At 43.5% G+C, this 18,190-nt stretch overlaps 2 protein-coding genes and 1 pseudogene across 2 annotated transcripts; 2 read left to right on the top strand and 1 right to left on the bottom strand.

Annotated features, from left to right (window-relative positions):
* Window positions 1-968: 968 nt before the first annotated feature.
* Window positions 969-3,344, bottom strand: LOC122102944 (sperm motility kinase 4A-like). The gene is made up of 2 exons (XM_042673544.1): window positions 1,422-3,344; window positions 969-1,185 (listed from the first exon to the last, which is right to left on the bottom strand). The coding sequence occupies exon 1, from the start codon at window positions 3,122-3,124 to the stop codon at window positions 1,436-1,438; it is 1,689 nt and encodes a 562-aa protein (XP_042529478.1). The 5' UTR covers window positions 3,125-3,344; the 3' UTR covers window positions 969-1,185; window positions 1,422-1,435.
* Window positions 3,345-14,528: 11,184 nt separating this feature from the next.
* Window positions 14,529-15,102, top strand: LOC122102942 (annotated as a pseudogene).
* Window positions 15,103-16,296: 1,194 nt separating this feature from the next.
* LOC122102946 (nuclear receptor subfamily 4 group A member 1-like) lies at window positions 16,297-17,448 on the top strand (the record flags this gene model as incomplete). Its single annotated transcript, XM_042673546.1, has 1 exon — window positions 16,297-17,448. A coding segment is annotated over one exon (1,152 nt), but the record flags the coding sequence as incomplete, so codon positions are not given.
* Between the last annotated feature and the right edge of the window lie 742 nt (window positions 17,449-18,190).

The raw sequence follows: 18,190 nt of genomic DNA, 5'->3' as shown, positions 1-18,190 counted from the left end.
AGCTGCAGAACCAGAGAGGTGGCCGCATCTTCCTGTAGGAGATCTAGAAACCAGAGTGTGATGTCGGGGAAAGCGGGCTGAAATTGACGGAGTGTGCACCTCACTGGGAGAGAGTGTGAATCAGTCACTGCTGGAACTGCACGAACTGGCCACTGACAAAAATGATCCCCACTTGTGGGTCTTCATTGAGACTCATTACCTGAGTGAGCAGGTGACGTCCATCAAAGAACCATGTTGGTGACCATGTCAACAACTTGCACAGGAGGAAGCCCCGATCTGGCATGGCAGAATGTCTCTTTGACAAGCTCCCTCTGGGAGAAAGTGATGAGAGAGAAGCCTTGAGCTGACCCCCAAGCCACACATGACTTCCGGTCACAAAGGCAGTGCATGCATGTTGGCGATTATTATTACCTTTTCTATACATTTTACAAAACCTCCTAAGTTCTTTCAACTTGTACCATTTCGTCAAATAAAGGGATTTGGTACAAAGCAAACAAAAAGCTCAAGGAGAGCGTGCAGGCCCTGAATGTCAGCTCTAGGACTTGTGCAAAAGAAAACCCAAAGAGAGCACATCACCCCTAAACTAGGAGAAGAGTTCAAGGCTTCATTTCTGATCTGAAAGCATCTCAGGTCTTTGAGATACACTGTTAATTGGTTGCTACTCATGGAGTCACCTTGTCCTTTTCTTAGTGTTTAGAACTCAGGACCTTGCAGTTAGCTGTGCTTAATAGGTTCAAACATGTACTGCTGGAGTTCCTCCCTCAATCCCTCCTGTGTGTGGGCAGTATTGGAGAAAGGACTTGTGTGTGTGCTGTTTCTCTTTGAGCATCAATCCTCCAAGGCCTCTGGCCTCTGAATAGCTCGGAGTACAGACAAGATGCACAAATTAGTGTCACTGTCACATTCTTGAACTCCCACCAAACATCAGTACCCAATGCAGAAATGAAGAGTACTCAGAACCTATATGATCAAATTTTGAGAAAATCAATTTAATAAGTTTGGTGAGAAGCAAAAAAATATAGAAAGCATATTAAGTATCATTTCCAATACGAAAAACTTAAGTCTGTGGAGCTTGTTGGAGGTCGCAGCAGAGGAAGGAACCGTTGTCTCCAGGCATGTTCAGGCAGAATGGCACGTGTTCCAGGTGAGCACCACAGCGATGTGTTTTCAGCCTTTCCATTGGAGCCGAAGGAAGAAAGGGAACTCAGGACTGAATTGTACAGGACAACACCTGACAAGTCACAATCTCTTTCTGAAAGTCTATCCCTTTAGCTCCCTCTCCCTCTCCCCTTTTCTGTTTGTTTCTCCACACTTCCCTTTCACCCAGGAAACCATAGATCAGAGGGGATGAGCTAAACCAAAAAAAAAAGGACTTCCTTGAAGTATAGATAAACACAGAGCACAGCTCAGTGGCCACCTACTTTTTTCCAGGCTGTCAGGAGGAATCAGTGTGTGTAGGAAGGACTCTAGGCCTGCTGCAGCAGCAACAACATAAATTTCGAAAGCAGCTGGTGATGTTCTTCTTCCAGCGCCTCCAGCCCCTGAGTCGCTCATTTGTTGTGGATGTTGTGGGTTGAGCGGATGGTAGGGAAGTTTTGGCAGGTGCAGGACTTGGGGGCAGCTTGCTGCTCTCCTCCTCCCCAGCTTGGTCCTTCCCGCTGGGATCACATGTTTTTGGACATGGGGCAACAGATCTTATCTTCCTCCTCCTCTTTCTGTAATGTACCCATGAGTTATATACTACAGGGGGAAGAGAGTGGGGTCTGCTGCCCGCCTGCCTCTCCTGCTCAGGGGCCGAGCTGGTCATTTCATTGTGTTTGGCCATGGGGAGTGCTACTTCGGCTGCTGCTGCTGCTGCAGCTGCTGGTACCAGGGCAGCCTTGCTGCTCACAGTCTTGCCCTCTGTGTTGGAAATATGGGGTCTCCAAGGGAGGCAGGGTAGGCACACGGATCTCCTGCCTTTCCTGCCACCACTCCCCTGCTGCTGCTCAGCAGGCAGGCCTACAGCCCGGTGGCCCAAGGGAGCACTGGCTTGCTTCAAGTGTAGAGCCTGGCCGGTCCTGCATACGGGGGAGGGGCAAGGCGGAGGCGCAGGCAGTGCATGCCTCACCAGGCCCGTCAGGTCTTGGCCCTGGTCTTGCTGCTGCTTTAAGATTTTATAGGTTGCCATGGAGGCAGACAGGGCTGCCCCAACCTGGTCTGGGTCAAAACCCAGGAAATAGGCCATGACGTTTAGAATGGCCGGATCTGGCTCGGCCAGGGCACTCTGGCTGGGGCGTGGTGAGCGTGCCTGTGTTGCCTTTAACCAAGGGTGGCACAACACTTGCCTCACAGCAGGTCTCTTTTGAGGGTCAGGTGTCATCAGATACCTTAAGATATGTTGCAGTTCGGTGGAAAAGCTTTTGAATATTAGACACCTGCCCGCTAACACTTGCTGTTTTAGGACGCGCCAGGACCTGTCATCAAAAGGGATGTCGCCCATGACCATGAAGTAGAGTAGTATCCCCAAACTCCAGACGTCCACCTTGGGACCCTGGTATTTCTGCTGCTTAATCATTTCGGGGGGGCAATAAGCCATTGTCCCGCACCACCCGTCCAGCTCCTGCTGGGGCTGGAACCGCATACTGAGACCAAAGTCGCATAGCTTAGCTGTGCCCTGGCTGTCCAGCAGGATGTTTTCTGCTTTAATGTCGCGGTGAACGATGCCGTGGTCGTGGCAATAATTGACCGCCCTCACGATCTGCCTAAACAGAAGCCTGGCCTCCTCCTCCCTCAGTCTGACCACCTTGTACACATAGTCTGCTAGGTCTCCTTCCTCGAGGTACTCCATCACCAAGTTCACCCGCTGCTCTGCCTCCACCACCTGGTACAGTTTGATGATGTTAGGGTGCTCCACAGACTTTAAGATGTCCAGTTCTGTGTCAACAGATGGGCAGTTCTCCTTGCTGATCGTTTTCACGGCGACCAGGCTGTCTGTAGGCAGGTGCTTGGCCAGATAGACTGAGGCAAAGCCCCCCTCGCCGATGGTTCTCAGCACCCGGTAGTGAGCCCTGAGGAGCTCCTCGTGTGAGGAACTGGCCTCAAGGCCCTGCCGGGACCTCTCCTCTCTACTCTCACTACTCATCCTACACAGCACCCTAGCGATGCTGTCTAGGGAGAAAATAGAATCAAACAATGAAATAAAATGTATAAATGTATAATAAAGGAATAAAATGTAAGTAAAATATGAATAAGTATAATAAACGAGTAATAAAATGTAACTACCTAACAAACTATCTATCTAACAATATAATGTAAATATAGAAAGAATAATAAATGAACAATATGCTAAAATGCTATCTAAAATGCTATCTAGTAAAAAAGTATAAGAAAAAAGTAGAGCAAGAAAAGAAAAAGGAAAAGTGAAAGAGAAGAGTAAAAGAAGAAAAGTGAGAAAAAGAAAAGTAGAGGAAAAAGTCAAGAAAAAGGAAGAAAGAAGTAAGATAGGAAAAAGTAAAAGAGGCAAAAGAGAAACCAAGTCCGAGAGAGTCAAAGCCAAATCGCAATCCAAATCCAAACACCGAAAGTCAAAGCCAAATCAATAAACCAAATCCCGAAAATCAATCACTCACCAGCCACCAACCACCTGAACTCCACCCCTCCAACTACCTACAAGAGTCCACCAGTCAGCACGCGATATATATATAGCCAGGGTTATTGTGACCTCACGAAGGTGTCTGTGATGTCAGAGCTGCCAAGCGTCTCTGCCCATGTGGGTGTCGCCCCCTGTGCCCATCTCAGTTCCTGGCCTTCAGGACGCTTCTTAGATGAGCATGCCTGGACTGGCCTTGCAGTCAGGGCCTGGGCACTGTCCTTTAGCATTTTTATTTCATTATTGTTTTCATTTTAGTGCCAGCCCTGGGCCTTGAACTCTGGGCCTGGGCACTGTCCTTGAACTTCTTTTTGCTCAAGGTTAGCACTCTACCACTTGAGCCACAGACCTACTTCCCGCTTTTTCTCTTTCTGTGTTACTGAGGAATTGAACCCAGGCAAGCACTCTAGCACTAAGCACATTCCCAGCCCCTGTCCCTGAGCTTTGATACTCAAAGCTGGTGCTCTATCAGCTGAGCCACAGTCCCACTTCTATCTTCTTGGTGCTTCATGGGAGATAATAGTCTCAGGGAATTTTCCAGCCCATGTTGCCTTTGCATTAGCATCCTCATATGCCAGCCTCCTGCTTAGCTAGGATTACAGGCCTTACAGTAGCCATATGCTTACAACACACTTATGTTAAACAGAACTTAGGTTCTGTTCAGTAAGAGTCTACTCTAAGTTTTCTTAGGTGGTTATGTAGATTGATATTTAATATTTCAACCGATGGCAGTCTAGGGAGAGTGCCGATATCAAGACTCCTAGAGTGCTCATATCCGTAATCCTAGTTACGTGTGGGGTTGGAAGTGGGAAGATTGCAGTTGGAAGCCAGCGTAGGCCAAATAGTCCATGAGAGCCCATGACAAGGGAGCAGGTTGGCATCAGGGTGCATGCCTCTCATCCCAGCCAAGGTGGCAAGTGACAAATAAGATGAAGGTTCTGGCTGCTGCCTGCTACAGAAGCAAATCCCTTTCAAAAACTACCAGCACAACACTGTTCAGTAAGAAATGTACTCATTATCTAACTTAGGTAACTGCACCCTCTCTGTGTATCTCCTTTACAGGAAAATTTAAAAGAAAAAGAACAAATGATGACCACCAGCACAGATATGGCATGACTCACTGTTTATAAGGTCAGCTTAAGCTCAAACACTTCATCAAAACTCACACCTCTCTTATTCCTCAATATTCTTGTTGCTTCTGCTTTAATATTGACATTATCTTGAAGTCGAATGATCACATGAGGGCTACTCTAAACACAGTATTTTTTCATTCTGTTTGGATGGATGTCAAACACGTGTCTGATATGATATTTAGAATATATAAGCAGATTCATTGTGAACTGTGCTGTATCTAGCTGAGGCAAAGATACCCTTCAGGATTTCCTAGAAGCTTACCATTAATTTTCTCATCAAAAACAAGGGAAGCCAGAGAGATGTAGGTCAATCTATTCAGCCCCGAACATACTAATGATCAAACCCAAAATCTTGTCCACAGTAGTTGTTCCAGCATCTGGGTCCCCCAGAAGTGACACAAACACTGCGGAATTTATTTCTACCTACAGTTCTGCCCTGAACAGCTGGGTTCTACTTTCTTACAAGTATTTCTTAGAGGTCTGAAGGAAGAACTCTGGGAAAGGTACAGTTATGGATGTTTATGCAAAGTAGGCCTCTTCATTTTCTACATAATAAAGCAACTCATGCAACCCCAATCCCTAAACAGTAGTACTTTGAGACACCCATTGCATTGCATGCAGTTGGCAGCTTATGGCTTCATTCAAAAGGATGAAACCCAGGGCCTTCAACATGTGAGACAATCCTTGAACCAGCCCCTGCACAGTCCTAACCCTAACGTGCTTTTTTTTTTTTTTGAATCCTGGAGTCCACATTCCCTGTGACAAACGCAGGGCAAGAGGCTGGCACTGCCTTAAAAATGAGCACTTTGAGTGCAAAGACACATGACTGCAGCCCTCTGTGGTTCTTCTCGGTCTGTCCAAGGGGTCTCAGAATGTCAGTTAACTGAAAAGAATCATCTCCTGCTAGGCAAGGGAAGTCCAGCTGCGGCTACCTGAACAGCTGCTCTCATGTTGAGATAATCTCCACTGTGATTATGATGCATTATGATGGACTGAGAGGGACGAGAGCACAGGGAGAAGAAGGGCTCTGGTGAGAGGCTGTGGCTCAGTCTTCAGCTCTCCTATGTGGAGGAGGGTCCTTAGATAGAATAGCTTCTAGGAATGGGGCTTGGAATAGAAGCAGTGTCTTAATCCTGTGTGGTTCTGACTGGCTATTGCTCATCTATCTTCAGTAGGGCCCTTACTTAAGTAGACAGGAGAGTTGAGTTTGGGAGATGTAGTTTGTTGTGTTGAGGTGTGTGCCAGATCTGGAGCTTGATCTCAGAGTCTAGGAGCTGCCTTTGAGCCTTTGTCCTTGATTAGCATTAGCACTCTAGTATGTGAGCCACAGATTTACTCCCCGCTTTTGGGGAGGTAATTGGAGAGAAGAGTCTCATGCCTGTCAGCCTGGCTTTGAACTGAGATTCTCAGATCTCAGCCTCCTGAGTTGGTCAGATTTTAGGCTGGAGCCACTGGCACTGGGCCCCTGTGGTGCATTTGCAGTTAGGTGGTAGCTCTCCCTGTGTCCATTCATCCTGCTTGAGAACCACTGTGAGTGGTTGTTCCTTCTCCTCAGCTAATGAAGAAGGCTTTCTGCAGTGTTTTCATTTGCATAAGACATAATGCTTTGATCTCTTTCTTGCTCTCTCATTCTCTCATTCTTCTTTTTGCTCAACTTTCCCCTTTATCCACTCATACTTGACCCCCTCATTTTATTTATTCATTTATTCAACACACCCACAAACTCATACACAAACACAACCTACACCTAAACACAGAGAGACACACACACACAAAGAGAAAAACAGGGAGGGAGATGGAGAGGGAGAGAGAGAGAGAGCATCCCTTCCTGTTTTCATTCATTTTAAGTGGAGCGATAATAAAATACTCCTTCTAGAGTAGTCTTCTAGTTATATAGTCAATAAATTAAAAAACTTCTTCAGTATTCGTAACCCATGAACACTTCCTATATTAGCATTTATTTTTCTATTGGCTTCTGCTTATGAATCTTTCCAAAGATTCATTTGTATTTGTTATTTTACATTTTTCATAGATGTGGTTGTTTCCACTGAGGGTTCATGGGTTTACTTGAAGTTTCCTTAGTTTTAATGAACATGGTTGTGAAGGTAGCTTTAGTGCAGCCTTGCAGCATTATTTACCATAGCCAAGACGGAGTCAACCCAAATGCCCCTCCGTGGATGAACGCGTCAAGAAAATGTGGTATATTCACAATGGAATTCTATGCTTCCATCAGAAAGAGTGTTATTGCATCTTTTGTAAGAATATGGAAAGCCTTGGGGAAAAATATATTAAGTGAAGTAAGCCGGACTCAAGGAAACATAGGTTGCAGAGTTTCTCTCATTTGTGGTAGCTAGAATGTTGCTTATACCTCTACAAGTAAACACACTGGGTGGTAAGGAAGGGGTTACAAATGACTTCGCAAGTGAACACTTTGGGTGGTACCTAAGGAGTTAGAAATGAAATAATTGAAGTCTGAAAGACTCCAAGGAGAGCACAGACCGTGGAATTCCGGTGAGAGGCTAGAAGAATTAAGAGGGGAAGGGGAAGGAATTTGGGCAAGAATCTCTAGTATATACAACAGCATTGAAAAATATGAGGGAAGGCACCCTGTGCCTGAACGCAGGGTGAAGATTTTGATGTGATGACAGAGATTGAGATGCATTGTACATATAAACTGCTTTGCTAAATGTCAAAAAATGTATTATATAACCTAAAGTTAAGATAAGGGAAGGGCTGGGAACGGAGGGGCTGATGAGAACGTTGAAAAGGGTAACCTTGATCAAGGTTCACTGTATTCATAAACTGCTTCAATGAATGGAAACTCCTTTGTACAATTACTTAAAGATAATTAAAATATTTTTTAATGAAAGGGGAAAAAAAAAAAAAAAGATTGCATAGGCCTTGGTGAGTTACTGAGCCCCCTGTCAGAGGATTAAGGCTTTGGTGGGCTGCTGAGCCCTCATCAGAGTCAAATTTGGTCCCAAATTTAAAACTGCACTTCTGTGAGCTCTGGAGCAGGCAAAACTCTCTCCCTCCCTCCCCTCCCCTTAAACTCTGTTAAGGGCTAAAATTAGCTTCTGGTTACTCTCCCTTCTTCCAACTAAAGGTATTCAAAAGGTCAATTGATAGGTAAAATGCTCTTGATAATCAGGACAAATTTGGGCTCCAGGAAATCCCCACCCAGTACTCTTCAATACTAGTATTGGAAATACTAAATGCCTTGGAAAAGCCCTGGAAGAATATCGCCCAGCAATCATTCGTTTATACTGGTTGATATAAAAAAAAAATGGATGAGTTTAAGTTTAAACTCCCCCCAAAAGGTCAACAAGTTTGGGTATTACCAAAAGTGTAAAAGAATTATATTGTTTTAAAGAAAAAAAGCTTAGCTAAAAGGTTTTTGGTTCTTATTAAGCATGGGGATTATTAAATTCTGTTAAATCTTCTCTCTAGCATTGACCATGTGGTGGATGTGCCATCTTGGCATTGTGGTAGCTTAGTTGCTGTTTTGTACCAACTCGATTTTTGACTTGACTTGATTCTGTGACCCTCCCTGCCAACATGGTCAGCCCAGGCACCCTCATGCCAGGCTGCAAGTCTCTTCATGTCTTGTCTCCTGTTTACTAAAAGGTTCCATCATAATTAGGCAAAGTAATACTGCTAAAATTTCAAAAACTTTAAATGGCTGATTTTAAAATCTAAGCATGCTCTGTAGTACCAGGCCGTAGACCCTCCCCCCCCCCTCGCCAAAGACCACTAGGGGGCCCTCACTGATGTAAATATGGGAGAGTAGTTTATTAGACCTCAAGCCTGAGGCAGCAGGCCAGAAATGTGAACCCAGGACCCCTTGCCCAGCAGGGTTTTTATAGGGAACATGAACCAGAGGGAGGGGCCATTACAGCATTGGTTGTGTGGGGTTATGTGATTGGTTGGCGATTCCAGGGTGAATCTTGCACTAAATTGCTTCCCACTAGAGTTGGGGCCCTCTGACCTCTTGGTCTGTGCTGATAATGTTACATTGTCTTGGAGCAGGCTCTAACACTTACCCTCCAGTAAACAGATGACAGATGTTTTCCTTAAAGTTTCCTTACTGCCGAACTTATTTGTGGTCTTTCAGCAATATGATCTGTGCACAAACACATCTGTCTGTCTGTCTATATGGAAACAGTTATGATTTCAAGATTACCAAGTATTCTGCTTGCTAAAAAGAAAATCCGTTGTCAATGGAAGCTGTGATTTAATCTGAATTGGGTTTTTGGTTTGTCAATTTTGAGACCTGACTACAATCCAAAGAAAAACAGGCAGTTTTAAAAGGCCTTGGAAAAGGAGTTAGAAAAGATGGTTTCCTTTGCAAGGTAAATGAAGTTGCTAATTAAGTTGGTTGTGATTTATGTCATTCCTTATGTCCATCTATGCTAAAAGTTAAATATTGCACCTCTGACCACAGCTCGTAAACTAAGGCTAAGGTTGTGTTTCTCCATTTTCTCCCCTGTGCACCGATCAACTCTCTTTAAGATCAAGGAACCAGAGTGACTGAAGATGCAGTATGCTCCTGTGCATGGTAAATGCCCAGGAAACAGAACAAAGTTGCCACAGCTGCCTAAACCAGTGGCATCAGCCTGCAAAAGCCAGTGTGAACTAGGTCTGTAACCAGTGTATAGAATTTTGCAGGTAACCAGCGGGAGGTGGACAATCCATACACACTAGGAGATGTTACAACTCACCCAGACTCTGTCCCTGCTCTGTCACACATGACCAAAAGCCTGCTAATTTGGGGTAAAAAGAGAAAGATTAGTATAAGGTTTATTAGAGGAGCCATATTTCCCCCCAGAGGGAGCACATGGCATGGCCTCAGGCATGCAAGGCAAGCGCTCTACCACTGAGCCACCTTCCCAGCCCTAAACTGCATAATTCTTTAAGCACTTTAATGCATGAATAATTTGGTAGAGTTAATTTGGAACATCTAGTTGGACATGGTGGCTCATGCTTGCAATCCTAGCTATTTTGGAGGCTTAGATCAAAAGGATCACATTTCAAAGCCAGCCTAGGCCAAAGACAAATCAGGTTGTGAAATTCCATCTCAGTGGAAGAGGCTGAGCATGGTGATGTGCACTTGTCATCCTAGTTATTGTGGGAAACATAAAGTAGTAAGACAATCATGGTAAGACCCTGTCTCAAAATAACCAGGACAAAAAAAGGTCTGCAGCCATGGCTCAGTAGAGTACCTGCCAAGCAAATCACAAAGCCCTCAATTCAAAGACAGTATCACCTATTTTAAAAAAAAATTAGAGGCTCTGTTATTTATCAAGCAGTCTTTAAAGTATTGAGATTATTTCTTCAGTTGCTTTTCTTTTTTCCCCCCTTGTGCTTGGGATCAAGTCTAGAGTTTATTGTGTATGATAGGTAAGTGCTCTATGACTGAGCCATACCCTAAGTTTCATTCAGTTATTTTTCTATCCGTTCTTCTAATGGCCATGGTGGAATTGAAGGGGAAAAACAACAACAACAAAAAAGCAATGTAGCGTTTCACTGGACAAATAAACCAAATGAATTACAATTTTGTCATTTTAAGTACTGATAAAACAGATTTATTTTCATCACCAAAGCAAATGCTCCTCTGATTTTTGTGACAATGAGTTCTGAATTATTTATGACTAGAAAGCAATCACTGCGCAGGTAGAAGAAAAGCGCAGAAAAAAACAACTAGAAGCAGAACAAAGAAGGAAGGAAGAACTAGAAGAAGAGCAACGCTTATCACGGGAACGAGAAAAGATGCAGAAACAGTATGAGGAGGATATCCTTAAGCAAAAACAAAAGGAAATGGGTATTTACATTTAACTGTTAGCATTTTAGAATTAATAGTATATGTTTTCAGAGGAATAATAACTTTGAAGTTATGACACTTGAACTCAGGGCCTCTTGCTGTCTTGGCTTTTTGCCTTAAGTCTCGCACTCTACCACTTAAGCCACACCTCTATTTCCAGCTTTTTGCTGGTTAATTGGAGGAGGAGTCTTTCTTCCCCAGGCTGGCTTTGAACCAAGATGCTAAGAGTTCAGCTTTTTCAGTAGGTAGGATTATAGGCATGAGCCACATCCAGCACTACAAGTTGTATTTTGAAGTGGTGAAATACAAGTGGAGGCATTAAAATTTTGAATAAAAAATTGGGAAAATAAGAGAGACTCTTAAAAATGTTTTATTTCTTCACATGATAAAGTTCTCAAATGCTGTATTAACTGGCCTTTGTGCAAATGGAGGAGGTCAAGATGAATTATAGCATAATGCTAGTCATCCATATATGTGATTGTTATCTCCTACATATTAGAGGTGTGTAGACTTCATTTGTAAACCATGATTATAATGTAATTCTGTATAGAAACGATGGGCATTTCTATCCTTATCTACCAATGAAAAAAGAAGCTCCTTTTGCAAAATGGTTGGGATTGATGAAACAATCGGTGGCTGTATTAGTAGTCCTTTTGCTAAAATAAGAGCCAATTCAACGAGAGTATCTCAATAGCTAGGAGAGCTTTTCTATTAAATGATTTAGATACAGGAAGTAGAGTGTTGTCAGGTGCCATGATTGAACCAACTCACAAAGAGGAATCATATAGTGGCATTCAGTTTCCAAAGACTAAAAGTTTAGCAATACAATAGTTTCTTATCTTTTCCCACTTGGCACTCAATGACTATTGGCTGGTAAAGGGACATGTGGTGTAGGTTCCCATTTCATTGACTTAAGTCATCTAAGGCTGCAACGTTTATGTGATAGCACGTGAAGTCCATAAATACTGTATTCTTTGAACATTTATGATAATCACAAGGATCTAGACAAGTGCCTGACATCCAGGAAAGCTTAGGAAATACTGAGAGTAGTCAATTTAATAACCATATACATGAATATGTTGTTAGGAAATCATGACTCTCAAGACAAATGAGCTATACCAAAAAATGCAGAGGGCTGGGAAGGTGGCTCAGTGGTAGAGCGCTTGCCTTGCATGCTCAAGGCCCTGGGTTCGATTCCTCAGCACCACATAAGCAAAAAGAAAAAAGCCGGAAGTGGCGCTGTGGCTCAAGTGGTAGAGCACTAGCCTTGAGCTGAAGAGCTGAGGGACAGCGCCCAGGCCCAGAGTTCAGGCCCCATGTCCGGACCCAAAAAAAAAAAAAAAATGCAGAGAGCACAGTAGTTAGCACAGAGACTGAAACAAGAACAGAGAATCTGAGCATTGGCTCAAAAAGGACATGATACTTCTAGATTGATGAAAAATCTTGATGGTAAGTGATTAACCCGAACTTCATAATTTTTGAAGATGATTTTAACCACTTGTCTATTTCTAACATTATTTCACAATAAAAAATTTTTAAGGAACTTCAGCTCTTCAGCTAATCTAACTTTAGTAAATAGGAGTGCTTTTAGGAAATAATCTTAGAAATAGAGTTAAGTAAGTTTTCAGTATCTTTTTATACATAAGTTTTTCTTACATATTGTCTATAGCAATCATGACACTGATAAAATAAATTTGTATGCATTTGTACAAAGAAAGCAGTTACTGAGGGGCTGGGAAAGTGGCTCAGTGGTAGAGTGCTTGCCTTGCTTGCATGAGGCCCTGGGTTCCATTCCTCAGCACCACATAAGCAGAAAAAGCTGGAAGTGGCGCTGTGGCTCAAAGTGGTAGAGCGCTAGCCTTGAGCTGAAGAGCTGAGGGACAGCGCCCAGGCCCAGAGTTCAGGCCCCACCACCGGCAAAAAAAGAAAGAAAGAAAGAAAGAAAACACCTACTGAGTGATCTCTGTAAATCCAGTAATGGGTAAGAATGCAAGAACTTTTTAATGAAATTTTTATTGCAGCATTCATTCTGAGTAAAGTCCTGTGTTTAGTTACTGTATGTATTTACTTTTTTTTCACTACTGAATCAGACCTAGTCTTGCAAGGTAGGCAAGTACCACCACTAAGCTACAATCCCAGTCTCCTACACATAATTTCTCTTAATAATGCTGTGTATCATTTGAAAAATATTTTTTCCTATTGCAAGTGGATGATAAGGTGTCCCCTAAGATTTCAAGCTCAAGACATGACTCTGATGAAGCTGGCAGCAATATAAATACATGTATCAGTTCTACTATTTCTCCCAAGAAAGACACTGGTGTGCAAACAGGTATTCATATCGAAATTTTTATTTGAAATTTCCTTAATGCCAAAGCATTAGCACTGAGTTCCATTTCAAGTGTAAAACTTGTGATTTATGAGAAAATAAAATGAGCTATTCTTTTTTTTTTCCACTGATACTGGCTTGAACTCACCACCATAGCCTTTTGCTTGTTAACTGGAGATAAGGAGTCTTATACAGAATTTTCTGCCCCAGTTGCCTTTGAGCCGTGATCTTCCAGGAATCACGGCATCCTGAGTAGCTATGATTATATATAAGAGTGAGCCCCCAATGCATCTCTTGGTTTTTAATTTTTTGTACTAGATTTATTTCAGATATGAGTCACAAATTTACCACCCTCACCCCCGCCCAGGACCTTACAGGTTTAGCAAATGGTTTACCATTGAGCTACAGCTCCTACCCAAAACTTACCCTTTCATGGGCATAGTTAGCATTTTTCAGTATATTCCTAATAATTGAGCAGTCACCATCATTATAGAACTTTTCCCTCACTCTGATCTAGTAACCCATTAAGTTAGCAGGGGAGTCTCTTCATTTTCTGGTTTGCTTGTTCTGCACATTTCATGTTACTAGAATCAAAATGTTCCTTTGTGTCTGGCTACTCTGCTTTAGGATAATGGCAGTAAGTACATTATTCCTGAATAGTATTCTGTTGTATATATAATACATTTTGTTCTTCATGATTTGATGGACGTTTATTTGTACTCCTGGGCTATTGTGAATAATGTTGCTTTGAACATTCATGTACAGATTTTGTGAAAAAAGAAAAACAGAATTTCTGGATCATGTGATAATTCTTCCAAACTGTCCAGACTCCAAAGCAGTTATCCAGCCATCAATATAATAGGGTTCTAATTTCTCCTTGTGATTGCCAACACTTGTTATATGGGGGGCATATTAAGTGGTTCTGAATTGTATTTCCCCACCAATTGTATTTTATGAGCATCTTTTCATGTCTGGTTTTCAATTCAAATCATCAGGCAATGTCTTGGGTTGGAAGTCAGTGGGTTTTTTTCCCCCTCCCCACTCCCCTTGGTGGCCCATGCCCTGTAATCTTAAATATTTGGGAGGCTGAGACTGGAATACAGTAGTTCAAAGCCAGCCTGGGCAGACAAGTCCCCAGGACTCTTTTATCTCCAGTTAACCAGCAAAAAACTAAAAGTGGAAATGTTGTTGAAGTAATAGAGTGCCATCTTTGAACAAAAAGTCCAAGCAGGGGCATAAAACCGTGATTTCAAGCCTCAGTACTAGCACAAGAAAAAAGATTAAGTAAGGCCTCAAAGACAGTGTATTCATAGCCTCAATGAATATGGTAGTAAAAAGTTGTATATACTATATAGTGGAATTCGCTTTAGTAAGAAATTGATACATGCCATTGACTAAATGTTATGGCAAGTGTTTAAGCCATTTACAAAACAATATAACTCCATTTACTGGGATATTATCTATAGTAGTGAATGTCTAGAAACAAAGTAGCATACTGGTTGCCACTGGGGCAAGTAATGAGAGGTGGGTAGTTTCAGTTTTAAAATTAGAAGTCTTAAAGTGTAACTAATAAAATTGTTTAACATTTGAGAAAAATGATAGAAGTGGTAAACTTTTATATGTCTGTTTAAAAAGTCATCATCTTTTTTTTTAGATGACTTAATTACAAGAAATTTCACTAACACATTATCACACTGTGGATCAGTGAGAGAAAGGGAAAATACACCTTGTTCTTCTCCCCAGAGTTCTGTAGAATTTCATGGACAGCTTAACACTAAGAAAGACAAGCAAGAACTAAATCAGGATAGAGTAGGCAACTTAGAAAAAGAAAATTGCTGGTTTAATGAGCAATGTAAACAGTCTATAACAGAGAAATAAACAAAACTCATGAAGAAATGTCCCACAAGGCCGACTTGGAATAGAAATAAGCCTCTCAAAAGGTATGTTCCAGCATCAGAAAAGTACCCTAAACAGCTTCAAAAGCAGAGAGGAGAAAAAAAAGTAAGAAGACAGATGGAACTGCTTCAATTGGTAGAGAAAAATAATTCTGAACACCTTTCTCAAAATAGAGGCACTTCGCCAGAAGATTTTCATTCATCCTATCCAGAAACAGAGTCAAAAACCAGGTGGCATCTAATGAACAAGGTAAAGCTCCTCTTTCTCATTTTTAAACATGCATGAATCTCTAAACTCAAAACACAAATCTCAGCTGGGAATGTGGCTTGATGGTAGAGTGCTTGCCTAGCATGCATGTAGCCCTGGGTTTGATTCTTCAGTACCACAGAAAAAGCCACAAGTGGTGCTGTGTCTCAAGTAGTAGAGTGCTAGCCTTGAACAAAAGCAGCTCAGGGACAGTGTCTAGGCCCTGAGTTCAAGCCCTAAGACTGGCAAAAAAAAAAAATTCCATTTGTCCAACTTTTCTTTGATTTGTTGTGTTTCCAGGTCTCTATTCAGAAAATTTCGGCCTGAGCCAAGGAGACCTAGGGTTTCTCCTATTCCATCCTGTAATGTTTTCAGAGTGTCTGCTTTGACTTCGAGGTCTTTGATCCATTTGGAGTTGATTCTGGTGCAGGGTGATATATAAGGATCTAGCTTTAGTTTTCTACAAGTAGTGAAAGATTGAAATTGGGGCTATGTTCATTTTACAATATGCTAACTGCTAATTCTGCTTCTGTAAACCTGCTTGTGCTAACACTGACTCTTCCCCTCCCAGAAATAAGTTACAAAGTTACAAAGTCCAGATGCAGGCCCAGGGACAAGGTCTGCAAACATAGGTAAAGAACAAAAGAGTATGTTCTTCTAAATTCCTGTTTAGAAACTCTCAGCAAGGGGCTCAAGACAAGGACCATCTGGCGAGCCCAGCAAACTAAGTCAAATGTCAACCAATCACGAGCCTGTAACTATGTGGACTCCCCCCTCCCCCCAGGGAAGCCTCCCCCTAGAGAGCCAACCAGTTTACCAGTAGTGTTACAAGACTTCCCACACAACAAAATGATTGCTGGAGTATATGATAAGTTTTAACCTGAGCCAATCCTGGGGAGCCTGGGGTCTTATGCTAATCCTGTGGTTTTTGTCTTTAAAAGTGCCTGTAACCACTGCTCGGGGCTTCCAGTCTGCCTTGGACAGGGAGCCCGTTTGCACAAATGCCTAATAAACTCCTCTTGCTTATTGCATCTGCTGGTTTGGAGTCTTGGTTCTTGGGGTGCCCTCCCGTTGAAGAAAGCATCCCAGTGAGTCTGGGGTCTTTCAGTAGTTAACCAATTTTGCCAGCACCATTTACTGAAGAGGCTATCTTTGTTCCATTCTATTGTTTTAGCTCCCTTATCGAAGATTAGATGGCTATAGTTCTGTAGGTTCATTTCTGGATTTTCAATTCTATTCCTCCCACCAGCTGGGAGAAGGAGAGAGCAATTCCAGGCCAGCTACTTTCTCAGGCTTGGCACCCACTTCTCCGCACCTCGACAGCTCAGGGTTGCTGGATGCACCTATGACTTCTGCCAAGGCCCGGAGCGGGGCTCCAGGTGGAAGTGAGGGCCGCTGTGCTGTATGTGGGGACAACGCTTCATGCCAGCATTACGGGGTCCGCACCTGTGAGGGTTGCAAGGGCTTCTTCAAGTGCACAGTGCAGAAAAGCGCCAAGTACATCTGCCTGGCGAACAAGGACTGCCCTGTGGACAAGAGGCGGCGGAACCGCTGCCAGTTCTGCCGCTTCCAGAAGTGCCTGGCTGTGGGCATGGTGAAAGAAGTTGTGCGGACAGACAGCCTGAAAGGGCGGCGGGACCGACTACCTTCCAAACCCAAACAGACCCTGGATACCTCCCATGTCAATCTACTCACGTCCCTTGTCCGGGCACATCTGGACTCAGGATCCAGCACTGCCAAACTGGACTACTCCAAGTTCCAGGAGCTGGTGCTGCCCCGTTTTGGGAAGGAGGATGCTGGCGATGTGCAGCAGTTCTATGACCTGCTTTCAAGTTCCCTGGATGTTATCCGAAAGTGGGCAGAGAAGATCCCAGGCTTTACTGAGCTGTCCCCAAGTGACCAGGACTTGCTGCTGGAGTCAGCCTTCTTGGAGCTCTTCATACTCCGTCTGGCCTACCGGTCTAAGCCAGGGGAAGGGAAGCTTATCTTCTGCTCAGGCCTGGTGCTGTACCGGTTGCAGTGTGCCCGGGGCTTTGGCGACTGGATTGACAGTATCCTAGCCTTCTCGCGGTCCCTGCACAGCCTGGTTGTTGATGTCCCTGCCTGCTCTTGCCTCTCTGCTCTCGTCCTCATCACTGATCGGTATGGGCTGCAGGAGCCAAGGCGGGTGGAGGAGCTACAGAACCGCATTGCCAGCTGCCTGAAGGAGCACATGGCAGCTGTGGCGGGTGAGCCCCAGATGGCCAGTTGCTTGTCATGTCTGCTGGGCAAACTGCCTGAGCTGCGGACCCTGTGTACCCAGGGCCTGCAGCCCATCTTGTACCTCAAGTTGGAGGACTTGGTGCCCCCTCCACCAATTTTTGACAAGATCTTTATGGACACACTGCCCTTCTGACTCCTGCCCTGAACGTGTGTGCAAACCTATCTGTACACTCTTACACCACCCTACATGCCTTGAGCCCACGGACCCCCAGAGCATCTCCTAGCCTGGATCTGAGCTGCCGACTGTCCTTCCTCCTCACCTACTTCAGGAGGTTGGCAGGGAGCTCAAGTTCTGTGGGAGGGGGTGCATTCACAGGGGTGACCCCACAATTTGTCTTATCCCCTAGCCCAGACCTGGCCTTCATTTTTTTTTATAAGATAAATCGTTTTTAACACATGCCACCCTACTGTAAATAAGCCAAATGCTGCTGTAAATACAGGAAGGAAGAGGTTGAGATCGGGGTTGGGAGGAAGGGATGGGGACCCTCCACCAGCCTTGGGCAAGCCTTTCCAGCCTCTTTCAACTCCCTCTCTTCCCAACCTCCTTCCACATGTACACAGACTGTCACTCGAGGACGAAGACAAATGACAGATTCTGACATTTATATTTGTGTATTTTTCCTGAATTTATAGTATGTGACTTTTCTGATTAATATATTGAATAAAAATAGACATGTGGCAGAAAAAAAAACAAGCAAACAAACAAAAAAACACCCACATGCTTAAGATTTCTGTTGTAAGATACAAGCTACAAAAAAATGGAAACAAAAATATCACCACTCTTTAGCAGGAAAATAATGTCCAGAGTTGTCTGCATGGAATTGTCTTAAACTATCTGGATATTATATAATATATATAGTCTCCGGATATTCTTA

Source organism: Dipodomys spectabilis, unplaced genomic scaffold, assembly GCF_019054845.1.
Source record: "Dipodomys spectabilis isolate Male_0828 unplaced genomic scaffold, ASM1905484v1 ptg001062l, whole genome shotgun sequence".
NCBI lineage: Eukaryota > Metazoa > Chordata > Mammalia > Rodentia > Heteromyidae > Dipodomys > Dipodomys spectabilis.
The sequence above is the reverse complement of the archived record's forward strand: the minus strand, read 5'-3'. Positions and strand labels throughout refer to the sequence as shown.